This window comes from Phyllostomus discolor, chromosome 4 (genome assembly GCF_004126475.2).
Source record: "Phyllostomus discolor isolate MPI-MPIP mPhyDis1 chromosome 4, mPhyDis1.pri.v3, whole genome shotgun sequence".
Lineage (NCBI taxonomy): Eukaryota > Metazoa > Chordata > Mammalia > Chiroptera > Phyllostomidae > Phyllostomus > Phyllostomus discolor.
Genome location: NC_040906.2, coordinates 142,831,793 through 142,855,883, shown reverse-complemented (window position 1 = coordinate 142,855,883; position 24,091 = coordinate 142,831,793). Strand labels below are relative to the sequence as shown.

Here is a 24,091-nt window from a genome sequence, read left to right as displayed (position 1 = left end):
AAAACTTTTTTCATAATCTGAATATATTTTTATATAGTTTCTTTTACCTTCTACTTTTAAAGTATTTGCACTATTTAGTAAATATTGTTTCTTGGATTTTATCAGCTTTTATTGTGATTTACTGTGTTCAATTTTTATTATGTGGTGATTATTAATATTTCTCTAATGTTTAGCAAGCATACTTAATTTTGTTAGGATTGATTCATCTAAAATTATATTGACTTATTCTCTTGTTAAGCAGTGCATTTAATTTCATAATAGGCCTAATTTTAATATGGATGGAGAGGATATTTTTTCCTTTTGGTTTCTAAATATAAGCCTTGCTGCTTTTCAGTTACACATAACATATTAAAATAATTGCATTAATTTTTTTCTTTGAGAGCTCTTATAAATACTTGACCCCTGTTTAAAAAAATGAAACTTTTTTCAGAGAGAAATATTTATCCTTTTCTTTGGTTTGTTTTAGCATAGCATAAATAATAAAAACAGGGTATATTTAGTATATAAGGAAAGTAAAATATTTTCCTGTTTTATATCAACTAAAAAGCCTAGCCTGCATTTTGTTATAGGTGTTGGTTATCTGAGGAGCCATTACCTAAGATAAATTTCGCATTTTAATTAATTAACAAAGTCATGCACTTTTTCTGATTGGTCTCTGTGTAATGCAGATACTTTCAATGTCTTCTTTAATAAGTAAGATTAAGCCAAATATATTATAATGTATTTTCTGTTTTCTGATTTTACTGAAATACACTTTCATTTTCTTCCATGTAAAATTCACTTTGAAGTTATGCAGATGCCTTGCACAAGGAAAATTGGTACCATCTTGATATATTCACAATGGCATGTGTTATATAGGAAACATAGTGATCTTCAACAGGATTGCTATTTTTTCTTTGATTTTTTTTTTTTTTTTTTTAGAGTTTTATAAGTTTCATGTCTCCCAGGTATTTTTTTTTTAGAGATCTATGAACTGTAAATGTGCCAACATTGGTAGATAGCATGATTGTAGGGTTGATTAATCCTCACACTGCCTCCTCCACAACCCCCAAAAATGTAGAGCAAGATTGTCTAAACATCATGTGAAGGATACCTTGCTTATGAATGTCTGTCAGATACTCTTTGGCATTGCTGAGTAAGACTTCCTTCAAATTTCTTCTGAGTTCTGCATCCTTAGAATTATAAATTTAGACCCAAAATAATATTAGTTCTAGAAGCATTTATTATGTTAGACTATATTTATAAAGTAGTTGTGTTTTTTTGTTTTCTCTTCTATGAAAGTTAGTGAACCAAGATAAATAAAACATCCAACAACACATGGTCAGTGCAATTTAAATTCTTTACCTTGAATTTTTTATGTTGAATTCTATTTAGAGGTAAACTTTGTTGATGTGGTTCATTACTTAAAACAGTTCATTTACCTTTTTATTTGCCTGAAAAACAAAAAATAGAAGCTTGAATTCTGACATTTCTTACAGTCTTTCAATTTTGGCAAATAGTAACTTATATAGTTATTAGTGCCTGTGTGTTAATCTGGAGAAATAGTTATATTCTTTCTTGTCTTTAAATAGTTTTAAGGGACTTGGAATTTTCTTCCCCTGGCGTCTTGTTCTTCAACTTTCTTCACAACCAAGAAATGATCCTGTTTCACTTAGGATTCATTTTCTTCCTTTTTTGGGGGAATCTTCAAGCATAGTAAACATTAGATAAATTCACAAAATTTCTTTCATACGTTTAAATTTTAGTAAAGTTACTTCTTTTTCATTATTATCTTTATCCAAAACAGCATTAATAAACACGAGTGGGTTTGTTTCTTCTCTTTCCAGCAAACTAAAGGAAAAACTGGTGGTTTTTTTTGTTTGTTTGTTCGTTGTTGGGCTTTCTTTTTTGTTTTTGTTTTTGTTTGTTTGTTTTGAGGAAATCTTATTTGTGCTGCTCTAAATGTGTTAGGGAGAACCCTTCTATTTAAAGTGATGTTTTCTCTGTTTGCCAAAATGTAACTTTCCTTGAGAAATCAGCTGTTCTTTTTCTAAATTTTAATTTCACTTCTGTATTTGGTGAATTGCACGTTCATCTCTATGCCATATTTTTAACACTAAAGAAAGAAGATTACCACTTCTCTCTTTTCCAAGCATTTCCAAGGGATACTGGGATATTACTAATAAAATTCAATTTGTTCTAGATCAGTGGATACCGGAACAGAGAGGAGGTATTTCTTACCTGATAATGTGCGTGTTCCGATTCTGCTAATCCAGAAATCCAATCGCATTTGTTGAAAATCATCCTTAGTTGTTATTTGTTAGGGAGTCAACTCCCTATTTTAATTTCTTTCTGAAATTCAGTCCCTAGATGTGCTTTAGATAGGGTAGAATTTTTACCTCTTTCAGAACACTGCTAAAGAAGTTTTCAACTGGAACATAGTCTGAAGAAGCACTGAGAGCAAAAAAATTCAGAGTGGTGATTGGCCACCTCTGTTTGATTGACAGGTTGCAGGGAGAAACCCATTCGTTCTGGATTAATGGAACTGGAAAACAGAAAACAATTATCAGGTAAAAAAAACCTTTTCTTTAACCTTTGAAATTCACCATTTAAAATATGAATCAGACCATCAAGGGACCTTATTACCCAAAGGAAAAAAAATTGGTGTCTTGTAAGCAGTGATCTCTGGCTACTACTTCCAAGAGTTACAAAAAAAAAAAAAAAAAGCTATCGTTACTACACATTGTCAGCCTTTGCTGAAAAAGCTTCATTAAGTGCAGATAAGATGGAATGTAAGGCACAATTACATTCTTAAGTCTGGGTCAAAGACATGAAGCAGAATTCTATGGGTGGGGGAGATTGGTAGTGTTATTTCCTGAATCGTATCTGGTCTGTGGATAAATAGAACAATTTATTTTTCAAAACTATTAATCTGGCACTTTTCATAAATATTCACAAACATTGTTACTGCACTGTGTTATACTTCTTCACTTCATTAGGATGTATACTTACATATCATTATAAAATTCTAGTAACAATAGTGACCAGTTTTTTATTTTTTAGTGGCAATGTTTTGATTGCTGGTTAAATACATTTCAGATTGAAGGCCAAGGACATGGTGCAGTGTTTGACTGCAAATGCTCTCCTGACGGTCAGCATTTTGCATGCACAGACTCTCATGGACATCTTTTAATTTTTGGCTTTGGCTCCAGTAGCAAATATGACAAGGTAGGGTGTAATGACTATATTATCTTTTCCTTATTTTGTTTAATTCCTGTATGTTTAATTATTGCATTTTGGGGTGGAAACTGGGTGGAAATCATTTATGCTTCCAGTGTATTTGAAGAATATATCAACATATAGAAGAATCATATTTTAAATAGTCTGAAGACTTACGTTTTGGAGAAGAGAGTGAAGACAAGTGGTTTTAGATCTCTTTTCTGTAATAGACATTAGATAATAATTAAATCTTATTTAAATAAGTATAAATATAATCTGTATATTTCAGAAGGAATAATTTTATACTTAATTAGCCTTCTAGAGCAATATAGGTTGCAGTTCTTAAAGTTCAAGCATATAAGCTGGGGATGGCTATATTATATTCATAAAGGGACTCTTTGAAATTATGTAAAATATTTTATTTATATGGGTGATAAGCATTTATCTGGCTACAAATCTGGCTTTTATGTGGCTCTCAAAAATGTATGGCATACTAATGGTAGCTAATGACTTTAAATATTAAAGACTAAGATTAGTGATGAAAAGATTTAAATTGCTGTTTGCAATAGAGTGATGTAAAATGTTATAGAAATTTCATAGCTCATGGTTTAGTTTAAGAAATTCCAAATTAACCAGTAAAATCTGAAGTTAGAGATATATCAGGCATGAGTCTTAATAATTTTATATTTTAAAATTTTAGAAAAATGCTTATTAACTTTTCGAAAATCGGATAAACTTTTATATTAATATTATATAAACTATTTTTACTGTAAACTTCAGGATTTTCTTAAATTGTGTAAGTGATGTCTTTAAAAGTTTAATTCAAAGAGTTTAATTAATGATTTTCCTTTGCAAAAATGTAAAACAAATTGCCACATTTAGTAATTAAAAAGTAGGTAAAACATGGCAGCTGTGTAAAAGTAATAGTGCTGTTGGAAAATTTATACCTAGATACGATTTTATCATAAAATTTAAAATTATATAACCAATTTTGTATGTAAACAATCTTTCTTGTTCCAGATAAAATTCAAAGTAGCTTCTTTTCTGATCATAAAAGAATATTGTTGCTTAATATGTTTAAAATGTTTGCTTTCTATTAGAAGTTTATAATGATAAATTTTTATATTTTCAATCTTTTATGGTCCTTTCTTTTTATAGATAGCAGATCAGATGTTCTTTCATAGTGATTATCGGCCCCTTATTCGTGATGCCAACAATTTTGTGTTAGATGAACAGACTCAGCAAGCACCTCATCTCATGCCTCCCCCTTTTTTGGTTGATGTTGATGGTAACCCTCATCCGTCAAGATACCAGAGATTAGTTCCTGGTCGTGAAAATTGCAGGGAAGAGCAGCTAATCCCTCAGATGGGAGTAACTTCCTCAGGTAAATGCTCATTTTCATGGTAAACCACATTTTTCTTTTCCTGGTGAAATTTTATAAGATTGTTAATAAGGTAACACTTTGCTTTTAATTGTTTTAAACAAATGAGAAGTAACATTACTTTCTAACTTCTCTGAAATTTATTTTTTATTTTTGTTTTATAGTTCTAATTATTTCGCCCTTTGCCTCCCTCCACCCAGCCCACCCCCACACTTCCGTAGTCGATCCCCAACCCATTGTCCATGTCTCCTTCATATATATTCCTTGACTAAACCCTTCACCTTCTTTCCAACAGTCACCTTTCCCTCCTTCCCTCTTACTGCTATTAGTTTATTCATTTGAAGTTTTTTAAATAATACTTAAGTATTGCAAGATGATTAAGAACTTTGAAGACTGAAGGCAAGAATTTTGTCTATATCCATTTATAACCTTGAGACTAAAAGGATAAGTTCCTGTATTTGATATGAAATAAATCGACTTATTTATTTATTCAGCAACATATGTTGAGAATATCCTCTGTCCCTGACACCTACTAAACTGTGTTACTCAGTAGTGAATTAAACAGACATACTCCTTGCTATTATGGATAAGTTAAATTAATAAACACAGTTATAAATAGATGTGGTTTAAAATTGTGATATTAAGAGGATAATAGTGTTATATGAAAGAAACTAAGACTACATAGCCTATTCACATTGAAGATTATTTTAAAAAGTGATCAACTTTTTTTTTTAAGATTTTATTTATTTATTTTTAGAGAGGGAAGGGAGGGAGAAAAAGAGAGAGAAACATCAACGTGTGGTTGCTGGGGGCCGTGGCCTGCAATCCAGGCATGTGGCCTGACTGGGAATCGAACCTGGGACACTTTGGTTCGCAGCCCGCGCTCAATCCACTGAGCTATGCCAGCCAGGGCAAGTGATCAACTTAAAAGCTTATACAAGATAGGAATGAAAAGAATTGAGAACTATTAGTGAAGTAAAGGAGGGTGAATGCCAAATGAGTTATGGTATTGAATGAGATTTTTTTTTTTAATTTATTGCGGTGATATTGGTTGAATGGGGGTTTAAATGGAAGCAAGGTATATAGACACCTTCTTCCCCTCATTTGAAAAGAAATGTAGCACTAATTTGTTAAATGAAAATAATGGACTCTTTAAAGAAGTTGAAACCAGTTTTGAATTTATGAATCTTTGTTATATTTTAGATTATAAAAATGTTTAGGAAAATATATTAAGTTCTTGACTCTAGCATAATGAACCAGTGGATTTAAAAGACACATATGGGACATAATACATAATGAATAATTTGAAAATAATGAATTTAGATTCTGTAAGCAGCACAGAAAAACCAGTATCATTGCATTATAGAGAATCCACTTCTTATTTTTTCTTAAAGAATTTGGCATGAAATTGCCATATAGATGGACATTATTGGATAGGAAGGGCCGCTCTTGGAATTAAGACATGCCCACTTGGGATGAAGGGTGAGGAGAATCATTAAAGGAATATTCTGCTGCTACTCATAGAAAGTAGTATGGTCCAACAGACCTAAATATCTGGAGTATGTGAAATTAAAATGGCTTAATACATTGACACAGCATGGACTCAAAGAATCTAAGAATCCATAGCATTCAAGAAGTCTAGGCAGGCATTCAGATTAGAGAAATCTCAGTTATTAGAGAAGTCTCAGCTATTGGAGAAACCTTGGTAATAGGACTGAAATTAAGATAAATGCCTTCAATTTCTAGGAAGGGGAACTGGCAAGAATCAGATCTTTCCCATGTCTCAGTAGATAACCTAGGTTGGGATTTCAGGTGCAAAGAAATGAGGAAAGGACTCATTTATTAAAATATACTGCTACTTAGTTAATATGATATTTACTTTTTTCCTCTAAGTTTTAAAGGAATGAAATAAATATCTCATTTAATCCATATAACTATAGTATCTCAATTCTAAAAGTGTAGAAAATGAAAACAACATTGTGTCTTGTTCAAGGTAAAGTATGTGGAATTACAGACTCAAACCCAGCCTGACTTGCAGTCTATTTTTCTTTCTTCCATACTAAGCTGGCCTTAAGAATAAAAAGTGGGCTTCATCTTGAAAATGAGATAAATACCAGTTATTAGTACAAGACCACAAGAGATGCCATAGCAATAATTATGGCTTCAAAGTGAGTCACTGAATTTTTAAGTGTTCTACATCACAGAATTCAGGGTAAATATCATTTCTTTCATTAACACTTAGTACAGAAATAGAACAAAAAACAAATATTTTTTGAAAACCTCAGCATCATACCTAACTATATTTCTATTTGCTAATTTAGATATATAATAAAATTTATTTTTGAAAATTAAGAGTTAGGTAAAAATAGATGATGGATATTATAATAATGAATAGGTTTGAATGCAGTTCTGTTATATTTACACTGGACAATACTTTATTTTTTATTTTTATTTTTTTAATAGTAATTTTATTTTAATTATTGTTCAAGTTCAATTCTCTTACTCCCATCCCAACCCACCTACCCAGCCCTTACAACCTCTCTCCCATTTCCACCTGCCCCTGGTTTTTGTCCATGTGTCCTTTATACTTGTTCCTGTAAAGCCTTCCCCTTTTCCCCTGATACTCCCCTGAAATTCCCTCCCCTTTCCCCTCTGGTCACTGTCAATCTGTTCTCAATTTCCGTGTCTTTAGTTATATTTTGCTTCTTTGTTTTGTTGATTAGGTTCCTGTTAAAGGTGAGATCATATGGTATTTGCCTTTCGCTGCCTGGTTTATTTCACTTAGCATAATGCTTTCCAGCTCCATCCATGCTGTTGCAAAGGGTAGGAGCTCCTTCTTTCTTTCTGCTGCACAGAATTCCATTGTGTAAATGTACCACAGTTTTTTGATCCATTCATTTACTGATGGGCACCTAGGTTGCTTCCAGCACTTGGCTATTGTAAATTGTGCTGCTATGAACATTGGGGTGCATAGGTCCTTTTGGATTGGTGTTTCAGGGCTCTTATGATATAATCCCAGTGGAATTGCTGGGTCAAAAGGCATATCCATTTTTAGTTTTCTGAGAAAGTTCCATATTGTTTTCCATAGTGGTTGTACCAGTCTGCAATCCCACCAACAGTGCGCTATGGTGCCTTTTTCTCCACAACGTCTCCAACACTTGTTGTTTGTTGCTTTGTTTATGATGGCCATTCTGGCTGGTGTGAAGTGGTATCTCATTGTGGTTTTAATTTGCATTTCTCTGATATTGAGCATATTTTCATGTGTCTCTGGATCCTCTGTATGTCCTCCTTGGAGAAGTATCTGTTCAAGTCCTTTGCCCATTTTTTAATTGGGTTGCTTGTCTTCTTAGACTAGAGTCGTGTAAGTTCTTTATATATTTTGGAGATTAAACCCTTGTCTGAGGTATCATTGGCAAATGTGGTTTCCTATACAGTTGGTTCTCTTTTTATTTTAATACTGTTTTCTTCAGCTGTACAGAAGCTTTTTATTTTGATGAGATCCCATTTGTTTATTCTTGCTCTGGGGGACATATCAGTAAAAATGTTGCTGTGTGTAATATCTGAGATTTTCCTACCTATGTTCTCCTCTAGGATTTTAATAGTGTCATGTTTTATATTTAAATCTTTTATCCACCTTAAATTTATTTTTGTGTATGGTGTAAGTTGGTGCTCGAGTTTCATTTTTTTGCACGTAGCTGTCCAGTTCTCCCAACACCATTTGTTGAAGAGGCTATTGTTACCCCATTTTATATTTCTGTCCCCTTTGGACAATACTTTAAATGTTGTAAACGTGTGAAGTATATCAAATTACTCATCAGTGTTGACATGTGATTTTTTTGCTAGCAGTATATTGGGAAAGATTCCACAATCATTTTAACTATTACCTCTGTCAGCTTCTATCACTTTCTAGCTTTCTGATCATGGACACTTTTATTACACATTGAATTTTAGTTTTCTCTTATATAACATTATGTGATTAGTACATGCATTTTCCTTTCTTTGTACCTCCATTAGTGTACTTTATTCCATAATATCTTTTGTAACAACTTTTCCCAGCTTACTCTAAAAGTCCAGTCTCATCAAATCTATATTCTCACACCTGATATTAATTGCTACCTTCTCTACTCTCATATCAATGCTTTCTTATATCTCATAATACTTAAACATTTTTTATTCATTCAACAGGATTAAACATACTTATATTCCTAGCTTTCTGCTAGATTTAGAATTAGAATATTAAGATAAGTAAGTCTTATGCTTGAGGAACTATCTAGTAGGTTTTCATTCTACATTGGGCTGAGCACTAATACATGTACCTATTATTTGATGAAATGAAAGAGGATAGCAGCTCCTCTTTTCAGGGATACTTTGGAAAGATTTCACAGATGAAATGTCATGGAGATGCCATTTTAGTTGGTGCTTGAAGGATAAGTTAGTGTTTATCACATGTATCCTTGAAATGGAAGTATTGTGGTCTAAAGTTCCAAAACAGGAAAGTGTTTGCTTATTAGAATAGTAAGAGTCAAGTAGTCCTGTAGGACTGGTACAGATGAAAGTTGATGCTGAAAAAGTAGAGTGGGTTCAAACACCCTAAGTTTCTCCCTACCTCAAAGTCTTTATGTTGACTCTTAGCCTTCTATCTGGAGTGTTCTTTTTCTAAGTCCTCGTATGGATTGCTAATAATTTTTCTTCCAGTTTTAAAGAGAAATTTTCATTGTTGTTCAATTACAGTTGTCTCCATATTTTCTCCATTACTATTCCCTGCCCTACCCCCCTCACATTCATCCAACACCCCATTGTCTTTGTCCATGTGTCCTTTATATATGTTCCTTGACTTGACCCTTCCCCTTCTTTCTCCCATTATCCTCCTTCCCTCACCACTCCAGTCACTGTTAGTTTGTTCTTTCTTTCCAGGTCTCTGGTTCTATTTTCCTCACTTGTTTGTTTTGTTAATTAGGTTCCATTTATAGGTGAGATACGGTATTTTTTTTCACCTCCTGGCTTATTCACTTAGCATAATATTCTCCAGTTCCACCCATGCTGTTGCAAAGGGTAGAAGTTCCTTCTTCCTTTCTGCTGTATAGTATTCCATTATGTAAATGTACCATAGTTTTTGTATCCACTAATTTACTGATGGGCGTTTAGGCTGTTTCCAGCACTTGGCTATTGTAGATTGTGTTGCTGTGAACATAGGGGTGCATAGGTTCTTTTGAATTGGTGTTTCAGGATTCTTAGGGTATAATCCCAGCAGTGGAATTACTGGGTCAAAAGGCAGGTCCATTTTTAGTTTTCTGAGGAAATTCCATACTGTTTTTCACAGTGCTACACCAGTCTGCATTCCCACCGACAGTGCATTAGAGTTCCCTTTTCTCCACATCCTTGCTAGCACTTGTTTGTTGCTTTGTTTATGATAGCCATTCTGATTGGTGTGAAGTGGTATCTCATTGTGGTTTTAATTTGCATCCCTTCATATGTGTTTGGGCCCCCTCTGTGTGTCCTCCTGGGAGAAGTAGAGTCTGTTCAGGTCCTTTGCCCATTGTTTAATTGGATTGTTTGTCTTCCTGGTGTGGAGTCGTGTGAGTTCTTTATATATTTTGGAGATCAAACCCTCGTCCGAGGTATAGTTGGCAAATATATTTTCATCTATGGTTGGTTCCCTTTTCATTTTAGCTACACGGAAGCTTTTCAATTGGATGTAGTCTCATTTGTTTATTCTTTCCTTATATTCCTTGTTGTGGGGACATATTAGTGAAAATATTGCTGCATGGGATATCTGAAATTTTCCTACCTATGTTTTTCTCTAACACTTTCATGGTGTCAAAACTTACATTTAAATCTTTTATCCATCTTGAGTTTATTCTGGTGTATGGTGTAAGTTGGTGGTCTGGTTTCATTTTTTTGCATGTAACTGTCCAGATTTCCCAACACCATTTGTTGAAGAGGCTATATTTACTTCATTTTATGCTCCTGCCCCCTTTGTCAAATATAAATTGACCATAGAGACATGGGTTTATTTCTGAGCTCTCTATTCTGTTCCACTGATCTATGTGTCTATTCTTATGCCAGTACCAGACATTTATTATCGTGGCCTTGTAATATCATTTGATATCAGGTATTGTGATCCTTCCTATTTTGTTCTTCTTTTTCACAATTGCTGCAGTTGTTTGTGGTTGTTTATGGTTCCATATAAATTTTTGAAATGTTTGTTCTATATCTGTGAAATATGCCATTGGTATTTTAATAGGGATTGAACTGAATCTATAGATTGTTATGAGTAGTATGGACATTTTGATGATGTTAATTCTTTCAATCCACGAACACGGTATATGCTTCCATTTGTTTGCATCTTCCTTAATTTCTTCTTCAGTGTTCTGTAGTTTTCTGAGTACAGGTCTTTTACTTTCTTGGTTAAGTGTATTCCTAGGTACTTCATTTTTCTTGTTGCTATAGCAAATGAAATTTTTTTCCTGATTTCTGTTTCTGATATTTCATTGTTGGTATAGAAAAATGCCTTCAATTTCCAAATATTGACTTTGCATCCCATTGTTTTGCCAAATTCACTTATTAGATCAAGTTTTTTGGTTGAATATATAGGGTTTTCTGTGTACACTGTCATATCATTTGCAAACAGTGACAGTTTTACTTCCTTCTTTCCAATTTGGATGCCTTTTATTTCATTTTCTTGTCTGATTGCTGTGGCCAGAACTTCCAGTACTATGTCAAATAGAAGTGGTGAAAGTGGACACCTTGTCTTGTTCCTGATCCTTGTAGGAAAGCTTTTATTTTTGCCTGTTGAGTATGATATTAGATGTACATTTCTCATATATGGGCTTTATTTTGTCAAGGTATTCTCTCTCTACTATTTTGCCAAGTATTTTTATCATAAATGGGTGCTGCACCATATCAAATACTTTTTCTGTATCTATTGATAGGAGCACGTGATTTTTATTTTTTTGTTTATATGATATATTACATTTATTGATTTGTGAATATTGTACCATCCTTACATCCCTGGGATGAATCCCACTTGATCATGGTGTATGGTCTTTTTAATGTATTGCTGGATATGGTTCACAATATTTTGTTGAGGATTTTATCTTTTTCTTTGTTAGCCCAAATGCTGCCTTCTCAAAGAGGGCTCCTTTGACCTTTGTGACTCACCATAGATAGTTTCCATCTCTCTTCTTTATTTTCTTTCTCATCTTCATCATTAACATTTTTTATAATCTGTATTTATGTATTGATTCATTGTTCAATTTCTGTATTAAATAGCTTTATGAAGGTCAAGAACCTGATGATTCCTACTCATTCCTGGATCCTCAGTTCTTTGGCATATTTCCTAGCACATAGTAGATACTAGTAGACATCCAAGAGTGTTGAATAAATTAAGCAGTAAAGACTTTTGTGAAATTGGGTAATCAGATTTGTCTTAAAAAAAAAAAAGCTATGATCTAAGATTAAGTCCTACTCTTACTGACTTTAAGTAGTTATTTTGATTTTCTTACGTGCCAGCTGGAGTTCATTATATTTACCTAAGTGAGTTTTTTACATGATTTCATGAGTGCTTGAATCATGATAAACACTCAGGTATAATCATAATTTTTGTTTTTAACAAATTAAGATTGAGGAGGACATGTTTCCATTTACTTCCATCATTTACCATTGATAATTTTAGGTCTTTTATGCAAGCAAAATTTATATTTATTTCTGGGCTCAAAGTGAGATAAGTGAGTGAAATGGTTTGAATAGTTGACTAAAGTAGCCTTAGCATTTTGTGTGTTATTACACAGGACTGAACCAAGTTTTAAGTCAGCAAGCAAATCAAGACATCAGCCCACTGGACAGCATGATTCAAAGACTACAACTGGAGCAGGACCTGAGACGTTCTGGTGAAGGAAGTATCAATAATGCCAGCCGTTTAAGTAGAGGTAAGATGTGATTCTTTTAGGTGGAACATTGAAAAAGCTGAAACAGCCTAAACCTTCAACAGTAGAGAAGAGATTAAACAAAGTATTTACATCTGTATAATGCAGTATTAGGCAGCCAAAATGATCGAGTTTTGAAGAATATTTAATGACCTAAGAAAATGTTCATAGTATAAGGTTTTAAACTGTAGATAATGAATTTTTAATATATATTCTTCCAAATTTCCTATAAGTAGAGCTAAGAAAAAAATTTTAAAATAAATTTATTTAATAATTTATGAAATGTATTCAAAGCCACATTCTGAGACATCTAATCACCTTTGTTGTATGTTATTAAACTTTAGGAAAAAATGTTAAAGAAAATTTGTGGACATAAACGTCCTTGAGTTTGTCTGTTTCTGCTTCTAATATAGTTTCCCCCAAAGTACATGGTGAGCATTTTTTAAAGTAATTGTTTTATACCTTCCCACCTTAACAGTCAATAATTATTCATTAACATGCCTAGTCAACTGAATTAATATGTTTTGTTTTTATTAAGCTTTTGCCTGTGGTTAAGCTCCTGATTTGACAATTTATTATTTGCCAAAATATGAAATTTCACATTGAGGATTGTATAAATTTTTTCTTTTGTAAGATAATGGAGAAGTATCTCTAAATAGAACGTATTATATTTTTCATTTAGGTTCTCTAAGCTCTACCTCAGAGGTTCATTCACCACCAAATATAGGGCTAAGGCGTAGTGGACAAATTGAAGGGGTACGACAAATGCACAGCAATGCACCAAGGAGTGAAATAGCCACAGAGCGGGATCTTGTAGCATGGAGTCGGAGAGTGGTAGTACCTGAGCTTTCTGCTGGTGTAGCAAGGTAAGTGGGGTTGTGAATTTTTATATTCCATAGTTGTTTGTGTTCATTTTTAATTATAGTCTTCAAAGTACCTTTTCAGCTCAGTAATTTATTTTAAATTTATCTGAAAAAACTAGGATTTTAAACTGTTTATGACTGGAGAAAAAATTAAATTTCAGTATATGTTCTTTTCTAGAATGATTCACGTAAAGGATATGAGAGGAGGATGTGTTAAGGGGAATAGGGGGAAATAAAAAATTTGGATGACCAGATAGGAAATTTATTGAGTAGCATATTTAAATCTCAATTTTTCTTATTTAACTGTAGCTTAAAACACATTATAAGTTTGTTATAATTAAGTTTTTTATGGATTTTATTCATCATTCAGAGATATAGTCAAAATTACATTGGTAATACTACAGTATGTAAATATTTTATACAATAAAATGATTATTTTTATACTTAAATATATGCCTGTGTAAATTTAAAAGTATTATTTGATACCATCTTATTCTTGAGGTTCATGCTATTAGGGAACTTTATATTTTGTATTTTTTGATTCTTCAGTAATGAAATATTCATGGATGTGGTCCATCTAAACCCAGTCATTACTCACTACATACAATAACTAAAAAAAAAAATCAAGATCAAAATGTTAATTTGATTTTAGGATTTTCTGGTTCTTAAACTCAAAACATAATAGTAATTATGTACAAACATTTCCCAACTTAAGATATTTTTGACTTTAAAATGGTGTGAAAATGATTTGTATTTAGTAGTAAACATACTTCAAATTTTGAATTTTGATCTTTTCTCGGGCTAGCGATATGTAGTACAAAATCTGCTCATGATGCTGGCTGGGCAGAGGCAGTGAGTCGCAGCTCCCCATCAGGCATGCAGTCATGATGGTAAACAATCTATAGTCTATGTTGCCAGTGGGCTTTTTTTTTTTTTTTTTTTTTTTTTTTGGTATGGCATTCTGGCATGGTTAATATAGGCTAGGCCAAACTATAATATTGGGTAGTTTAAGTGTATTAAATGCATTTTCAACTTCCAGTGTTTTCACTTATGAGGGATTTATCAGGATGTAACCCTATTGTAAATTGAGGAGCATCTATAATTAAAATAAATACTTTTGAATGTGAATGTTTATATAGATTGTGTTTTTTGATTGGACAATACATCACATTTGTTTTAGGGTAGGATTAAATATACACCTACAGTATAAATTTAAAAAGTAACTATTGGATGAAAAATGTTCCCAGTTGTCCTTAATAAAAAGTAACTCTTGGTATGTTTTTAGTTGGATTCCTGTTCACTTTTTAATTCTGATGTTAGGATTTGAGGGGTGTGCAATAAATAACACCCATCTTTTTTTTTTAAGATTTTATTTATCTATTTTTAGGGAGGGAAGGGAGAGAGAAAGAGAGAGAGAGAAACATCAGTGTGCGGTTGCTGGGGGTCATGGCCTGCAACCCAGACATGTATCCTGACTGGGAATCAAACCTGCGACACTATAACACCCATCTTGTAAACAATAGTTCTGAAGTAATTGAAAACACACAAAAATAAGACAGACAGAAAATCACAGTATTAGTTTTTTTTTATTGACTCAGCTGTGAACATTGTGGCTTTTACCTGCATGAAAGTATGCTTTCTGATGTTGAACCCCAAACACAGGTAACACTAGGCTACTGTATTTCTCCCCATGGAGAAGCAGCTGGTTTACTTCTTTAAAAGGCAGAGCAGAACATATACGTTGCTACGCTGATTTTTTTCTTCCAGAATTAGTTCACTTCTCTCTTGGAGAAAAATAAGCAGAAAGTGAAAGGAGGCCAAGAGTGGGTTGCTAGTTGTTGTTAGAGGTTCCTGTACAAGGAAGGAAACATGAGGAGTGGGGAATATTTGTTTCTTTCCAAATGTCTTTCTCCTTTTAATCTTTTTTTTTTTTTTTTTTTCATTTGGGCTTAACTATTGAGGTTATGTGCAAGCAAGGCTATGACCATTACTTAGGATGTTTGACCTTCCTGGAACTTTGCCACCAAAACTTACCATGTTTAGGACTATAAGATGCACCCCCCAATTTCGGAGGAAAAGGGGGTGCATCTTATAGTCCAAATGTACCTTACCTGGCTCACTTGGGGGGGCAGCAGTGGAGTGGGGTCACAGGTTATTAAGTATTTTACCACATTTTTTGCTTCAAAAATTTTCTTTTCCTCTTTTCCTCCTTAAAAACCTAGGTGTATCTCATGGTCCAGTGTGTCTTATAGTCCTGAAAATATGATAGTACTCTTCCTTTGACAGTCTTCCTGGGATATATACCCTTTGGGTAGGTAGGTTAAAGTTTGTCCCTGGAAGGCTCTTAAATGAGTAAGAATAGTAGGTTAATTAAAATGAAATCTAAACACATAGCCAACAAAGGACTAATATCTATAATATATAAAGAACTTTCAACTCAACAGGGGTTCAACTCAACAGTAAACAAAACAATTCAATCAGAAAATGGACAAAGACATGAATAGGCATTTTATCAGAATATACAGATGGCAAATAAGCACATGAAAGGATATTGAACATCATTAGCCATTAGTGAAATGCAAATTGAAACCTCAATTAAATAATTTGTCTATGCCTATCAGAATGGCTAAAATATAGTGACAGCACCAAATGGTAGAGAGGTTTGGAGAAACTGTGGATCACTCATGTATGATCGATGGGAATGTAAAAAATGGTACGCCACTCTGAAAAATAGTTTTGCACTTTCTTAAAAATCTAAATATGCAGTTACCAGTGATTATAGTCTTAGGGATTTATTCCAAAAAAATTAAAGCTCAGGTTCACACAAAAATTTGTACACTAATATATAGTAGCTTTATTTGTAATAGCCAAAACCTAGAAACAACTGAGATGTTCTTCAGTAGGTGTGTGGTTAAACAAACTGGTGTATCCACTCCATAAAATACTACTCTACTATCAATAAAGAAACAAACTATTGCTAGAACCACTTGAATGACTTTTGAGGATATTACGCTGAGTGAAAAATCAGTATTGAGGGTTATGGACTAATCTTGAAATAACAAAAAGTATAGCAATAGATAACATATTAATAATTGTTAGCCACTGGGGGGTCGGGAGGAAGGGCTGAGGAGGAGATAAAGATGGGTGTGATCCATCCCACCCTAAAGGGCACTAAGAATCTTTATGGTGATGAGAATGTTCCTGTATCTTGACTGCAGTGATGGAAACATAAACCTTCACATATGATAAACTTGAGTAGAAGTAAAAACATACAACACATGAGCAGAAGTAAAACTGGGGACTTCTAAATATTGATAAGTTGATCAATGTCAACGTCCATGTTGTGATATTATACTATAATTTTGCAAGATAACAGCATTGGAAGAAACTGGGTAAAGAATATAAGGAATCTCGGTTATTTCTTAGAACTGTATATGAATTGTAATGATCTCAACAAAACGTTTACTTTAAAAAAAAACACAAATTGTCAAGAACTAATAAATCAAGGCCATTCTTTGCATAAGATTTAAATAACTCATTGTCCATTCAGAATTAAGATCAGCTGCAATAGAGATTTTTACAGTTAAGTAAAATGATATTAACATACCATACTAAAAAGAAAATTAACGTTTTAGAGCTGTTCCAAATTTGAGTATAAACTCCCAACTGTGAAATCTCCAGGAAAAATTATAGTTCAAAGATCAATACCTTTGCAGTTCAAAAACTTGAAAATTCTGAAGTATTAAAGTAAAAAGTAAAATTCTCTTGTCGTCATGAGTTCAGGTTTCATGAAATTACAATTCACAGTTAATGTTAACTCAGCTTTTTCTGTTGCTCAATTTCAGCTTGATTTCTAGATAGAGTTAAAGTTTTTCAGTAGGTGATGAAGCCTGACCTGCCTTTCACTGGAGAGAACATAGTTCTTTCAGGACTTTAGGAGTTATATTTAGATCAATCTGAAGGTTCTGTTGTGTCCCACCCCACCTTTTTCAAGATTCTAGCTCTTTATATGGCATGCAGGATTATCACAGCATAAATCTACCCTGATAAAATATTTACAAAATACAGTTTCTAACCCCGGGAGCAGTTATCTCAGAAGTATAACCATGTTTCCGGAATCTAATACTTAGTTTGCAAAAAACATAGCAGAACCAGTAGTATCAAGTTCACTTAGTCAAAGTTTGTTTTTCCAATGTTTCAGTAATTTAATGCCAAATGCCCAGAGCACATAATCTATGAATTTACTCAGAAATCTTTGTCACATACCTTCATCTCAAAAGAAAAGATTGGGAGTAGAATTTCCTCTCTGACACTAATATTCCTTTAGGTGAGAAATCAGTTATAAAAATTCTAGATTAACATGTGGCTTTTAATCCTCTTTCAGTAGGCAAGAAGAATGGAGAACTGCAAAGGGAGAAGAAGAAATAAAATCTTACAGATCAGAAGAGAAAAGAAAACACTTCACTGCTCCAAAAGAAAACAAAATACCCACTGTCTCAAAGGTAAATAGTAATTACGTTTGATGTGTAATATTTACTTCATAAGTATATTAACCATTTTAAGACTTCTTCATAATTAAAAATGCTAACATTATAAATAGGATATTCATTAATGAAGTAAAAATATAGTTAGTTTTTGATTAACTCTTTGTATTATCTATTATGTTTACCATTTAAAATTTTTTATTTTACATTTCCTGCCTTGTAGCATACCTTTTCTCCAAATGCCAATTTTTATATGCCCGTTAAATCTTAATACATTATATCAGAAGCCTAAGCAAGATCCTTTTTAGTACTGTTAATTGGTTGCATACTCTAAAACATTTTTTTATTTTGTTTTTGGTCCTGTATATATAGGTAGATAATTTTTTCCTGGTTTGTACTTGGTTTGTTATTGTAGATAATTAAGTTAGCTCTGCTGCTATAAATAGTAGTTCATATTTTCTCCATTAAAAGAGGTAGATTGTTTGTACTACTTTCTACTGCTGGTTTCTCTGTTATCCTAATCTGGGAAAACTTGGATCCAGTGTATTTTAGATGGTCATGGCAATAATCTGGGAGGTGCATACTTATTTCAAGTGTGAATGAGTCACAGTTACCCATTCTTACATGTCTGTAAACCAGTAAGCCTGAATGCTTCAGAGACTTAGAATCTAAAATTGAGGAAACCTGTATGAACAAAGCTGGTTTCTTGAGCCAGCTTTGTGCTTCTGTCTCCTTTTGAGTTTTTCAAAACCTGAATTAGTCTACTTTTCTAGAACTTTCTTTTCTCTTTTGTGACTTTGCCTTTTAAGTACTCAAGTAGTCTTTTGCTATTTTATGCTTTTCTTCACTGAGTGTATCATACCCTGGGATCAGTAGGACCCCACACAGAATTCTTGGTGGTATAATCTGAAATAATTTTTTGTTTTGGGGTTTTGTTAGTTTGGGGCTTTTTTCATGGTGGCTAGAAAGCATACCTTTTCCTGTATCTTTTGCTCAGAATCCAAGGATATGGGAACATAAACTCATATAATGATTGTGAGTTGTATTGCTACAACTTTTACAGATGGAATATGGTCTTGTCTATTAAAATGAAAAGGATGTACTTATCTTTTTATCCAAAAGTACTACTTTAAATGCTTTTTAAGAAAGAAAAATACTGATGTTATGTATATACATGTGCACTCAAGCACCTCTGCACAAACAAATATTTACAGTGCCCCTGGTTGCCAAACTAGAATAACCTTAGTGTCTATTTTTGGGAGAAAGGTAGGATATTATACAATATTTTTTAAAAATGAGTTAGAGTTCATTCCATTACCTTGATGAAGTTTTTAGGATATATTATTGTTAAGTGAATAAAAGCAAGTTGAACGATAATGTTTACAGTATGACCTCATTTTTGTTTTTCAAATTTGATGAGAATGAAGAAATGAAGAATTTTATGAGAATGAAGGTTTGAAAGCATAGGCAGCTGACATTGTTAATCACAGATGTACAATTTATGAGATACCATCTTTCATTTTAGAATTGCATTGTTTTGTTTTTTTAATACTTCTTATTCTCATCCGTGGCAGCTGGAGAGGATGAGAATAAGTCTACCAGGACATGATCTGCTTGGGGAGGAAAGGTGGCCAATCTCTCAAAGGAGAAGGGCCAGGAGCCTGTTCCTCAATGGGCTTTTTTGGGGTTCATTTACACAAGAATTCAGGTAAAGCTCATTAATCATTGCCAGGCAGTAAGGATCAAACAATGAACTCTGAGGGCCTATTTTGAGTCAGGGTCAAATAGCTAAAGAGCTGTAAAACTTTGAGGAACAAACTTACTTCTGGCTTGGACCCTTATCATTTAATTGAGAGAATTCTAAACAAAGCAGGTTTCACAGTATTTTACATACTCTTTCTTAGGCCTGATCACCTGGGGAACCCGCCCTTTCCAGCACAGGGCTGCACCACCTTCTGTCCTTGTTTCAGGCTTAGGTGGAGCTAGGGAAGTAAGGCAGCCAGGAGACTAGGAGATTTCTCGTAGACAGAAAGAAGACTCAGGCTTTGTCAAAGCCGAGGGGCAAGGGTCCATCATTCCCTTTCACTGTAGCCCCCCAAGTCCTTCCCATGTGATCGTGCCTGTCTTAGGTCACTCCCTCCCTTGAGGAATCTTACCCGTCATTGGCTAACCTACCAAGCATTGAGGGCCAGTTATGGATGAAGTAAAAGAAGCAGAAGCAGTGCTTCTGCCAGGGAGATAAGCTTTTGTCTCCTTGGTGGCTTACAGTCCAAGTTCACTCCTTCAACCTTAGCCTTGGCAGGGGTTACAGCTTCTGAAACCAGGCAGGGCGGTTCCCAACAATCCCAGGATATGTTTATTGATTTTAGACAGAGAAAGGAAGGCAGGGAGGGAGGGGGAGAAAGAGTGGCATTGATGTGAGAGAGAAACATCAATTGGTTGCCTTTTGTATGTACCCTGACTGGGGATTGAACCAGAAACCTTTGTGTGTATGGTATGGCGCTCCAACCAATTGAGTCACCCATCCAGGGGTAGATTTACAATGTTTTTCTAATTTTAATAATGCAGGATACTTACTGTCTCAGTGGGAAGTATAAATTAATGTAAAACTCTTCAGAGAGCAGTTATCAAGTTGATTTTTGGCAGTAGGTTTGGTCCCAAATTACAGTGACTTAAGTAAGGTGCAAATATATTTCTAGTATATAGAGAGAAATATGGTAAGTGGTTAGGCCTAGTATATAATGCCTTCATTGTTGAGAACTGAATTTCTTTTATTTTTCTGGTCCTTTGTGTATGAATTTGACCTCATGCATGAAGATTATCACTTAAGCCTACAGAATGGAGAATCAAGTCTATGAGGGCACATATGCCCTCCCAAGGAAAGTTCTTTGAAAGTCTCTGGCATTGTGCCAGACATCCCATTGGCCAGAATTTAGTCCCATGAAATCTCAACAAAGAAAATTTTAATTTTTTCTGTAAGAAGGGACAACAGATATTGGTTGACAGTGTTCCTTTGCACTGCATTATTTATCAAGGCATTAAAAATGTTTTTATTCTTCGAATCACATTTTTCCTAAAGAAATATAAAATTGTGGCTAAAACTTTACAAAATGGAACAGCAATTTTTTATGAAGTAGAATTGAGTAGATAAATATATTTATGTTAAATGAAAAAAGCAAGGTATATCACATTCTTAACAATGGATTACTCAAAACTTACAAGATTGTAGTTCAACAATTTTCTTTTTTATACCTTTACGTATTTCCCAAATTTTTAAAAAGTTACCAAATCATGTGGTATTCCTTTTTTAAAGAAGATATTTTATTAGCCCTGGCTGGTGTAGCTCAGTGGATTGAACGCGGGCTGCAAACCAAAGTGTTGCAGGTTCGATTCCCAGTCAGGGTACATGCCTGGGTTGCAGGCCATGACCCCCAGCAACCGCACATTGATGTTTCTCTCTCTCTATCTCTCTTCCTTCCCTCTCTAAAAAAGTAAATAAAATCTTTTTAAAAATTCTTTAAAAAAAGATATTTTATTTCTTTATTTTTAGAGAGTGGGGAAGATGGAAGAGGGGAAAATTATCAATGTGTGGTTGTCTTTTGCATGCCCCTTACTAGGGACCTGGCCTGCAACCCAGGCATGCGCCCTCACTGGGAATTGAACCAGCAACCCTTTGGTTCACAGGTCAGCACTCTATCCACTGAGCCACACAAGCGAGGGAATACAGTATTCTTTTTAGAGAATCTGTGTGGAGTAACTCTTGTGTCCTTGTACTGTATGAAATTATCTTTTATTTCTCTTGGCTATTCCTAGTAGCTGTCCCAACAAGAGTAGGGCTGAAGTATAGGAAAGAGTTTCAGTGAAAGCAGAAAAGGCTGGTTGTGGGGAAGAAACTGGAGAATGGTGATGGATGAAGGAATATGAATGGTTGGGTTCAGATTACAATTTTAGAGATCTCTAGATGTGCATACCCTTCCCCCCTCATGCACATCCAGAATCTTCTTGGGGAGTACAAAGCAAGCCCTAGATTTTTAAGCTTTCTCTCTCCTTCTCCAGTGCACTAGTACTACCTAACAGTGAAGCCAAATTATTATGATGAGGGGGTAGGGGGAAAGCCACAATACAAATGAACTTATATGACTTACATAGGGAAACTAATGGAATGCACAGAACAGACATTCAAAATAGCATATTCTCAGATAGGAAGGGGATATTGGAAGCTTGTTGGGATGAGCAATTTTGAAGAGGATTCTGTTAGAGGTAATTGGGGTGAAACATATCATTGTTGAAATTGAGAACTCATTGGATGGATTGAATAAAAGAATATAGAACACTGAAAAATTAGTTGGTAACCTGGAAAGTCAAGTTGAAGAACACCCCAGAATGCATCAACAGGGAATAAAATGATGGAGAGAAGGAGGGATATGGAAAAAACAAACATAGATGTAATGCATATGTGTACAGTTTGTGAGAATAGAAGCAGTAGTATAAATATTATTTAGTAAGAGTCTTGAGAGAAGAGAAAATACGGAGAGGGAACAGTTTTAAAAAATAACCAGAATTTCCTAGAAGTAACCTCTGGCTAATGTGCCAAACAGGATCAATAAAGAAAATGTAATATAAAACAAAAAATTTTAAAACCTCAACTAAGCACATTAATACGAGATTTGAAAACATCTAAAACAAAGAGAACATTCTGAAAGTTTGGAGGGAGAAAGAAAATGACCTTCAAATGCACATGAAGTGTTAACAAAATGGATTCCACTGGGCCATGGTATAACCATAAAAGATATAAGAAAATAGGAATTAGCACTTACATTAAGAAAACTGGCTACAACTTCAACACAGTAGCATTTGTGCCAATTTTTCATTGGAATGATGACAACATAGTGGAGCCAGTGGTTATTAGTAACATGGTTGATTTCAAGGGCTAGAAAGTCACCTGTAAAGATGGCAATGCCAGTGGAACGATGCTACTTGAAGCTCTGGATTGTATCTTGCTATCAACTCCTTCATCTCCAAGATATGTACAAAATTGGTGGTATTGGTAGTGTCCCATGTGAGTCAAGAGCATGGTGGTCACCTTTGTTCCAGTTACTTTTACAACTGAAATAAAGTCTGTTGAAGTGCACCATGAAGCTTTGAGTGAAGCTTTTCCTGGGATCAATGTGGGCCTCGATATCAAGAATGTGTCTGTCAAAGTTGCTTATGGAGGTAACGTGGCTGGTGATAGCAAAAATAACCCACCAGTGAAAGCAGGCGATTTATCCTGAGCCATGCATCTGTGCTGGATTGCCACACAGCTGATGTTACTTACAAGTTTGCTGAGCTGAAGAGGATTGGTTGCCTTTCTAGGAAGAAGTTGGAAGATCGCCCCAAATTCTTGAAATGCATTGATGCTGCCATTGTTGATCTTGTTCCTGGAGGGTCCATGTGTGTTGAGAGCTTCTCTGACTGTCCTACTCTGGGTCATTTTGCTTTTTGTGACATGGGATGAACATTTATTGTAGGTTTAAATCAAAAAGCAGTGGACAAGGAGGCTGCTTCAGCTGGCAGAGTCACTCATGTCTGTTCAGGGGGCTCAGGAGGCTTGCCATATTTTGCCATGTATAGTGAGCACCCACATTTCTGGCCCAAAATTTCAGAGAAAAAAATCTTTTGTTTTAATTTTTTAATTCAATTATTATATTAGGTACTTGTTTTTTATATTATAAAGGAATATTAGCACTAGTTTTGTACATATGTTACAAGAAATTTTATGTAAGAAATAATTGCAAAACACAAGAACAGGTACAAGATATTTCAGGCACTACCCATGTATAATGTGTATCCTTATTTTTCTCTAAAAAATTTGGGCAAAAAAGTGTGCCTTATATATGGCAAAATATGGACATACTTATCATCCCTAATACCTGCCACACCATCTTAATCATTGGCAGAAGAACATCTCAGAACTGTTTTTCTCAGTGGCCATTTAAGTTTAATAGTAAAAGACTGGTTAATGATAGTAATACATAATAAAATCTTTAGGGAAACGAAAATATTTTGTGGACCCTTTTATTTTTAAATCAGTACATTTTAATGGAAACTACTTGGCCAAAAGTCTGTCACAGTGTTCTAAGACCTACTAAAACAAAGTTTAATGAGAAAAAAAGTGAGGATGGAATTATAGGGTCAATTATTTTTTATCAGCACTTTAACAGTGTTCCTTTTCTTGTTGTATGATTTATTGTATTGTAT

General features: G+C 34.1%; 1 protein-coding gene and 1 pseudogene across 1 annotated transcript in view; both read left to right on the top strand.

Annotated features, from left to right (window-relative positions):
* The window catches only part of LOC114494060 (pleckstrin homology domain interacting protein), a 140,973-nt gene that overhangs the window by 69,637 nt on the left and 47,245 nt on the right, over positions 1 to 24,091 (top strand). Inside the window, exons 16-20 of the mRNA XM_028508930.2 lie at positions 3,079 to 3,207; positions 4,357 to 4,582; positions 12,370 to 12,507; positions 13,187 to 13,370; positions 17,752 to 17,869. Coding sequence (XP_028364731.1) covers positions 3,079 to 3,207; positions 4,357 to 4,582; positions 12,370 to 12,507; positions 13,187 to 13,370; positions 17,752 to 17,869 — 795 coding nt within the window. The remainder of the gene's footprint in view (positions 1 to 3,078; positions 3,208 to 4,356; positions 4,583 to 12,369; positions 12,508 to 13,186; positions 13,371 to 17,751; positions 17,870 to 24,091) is intronic.
* On the top strand, positions 21,533 to 23,563 carry LOC118500253 (annotated as a pseudogene).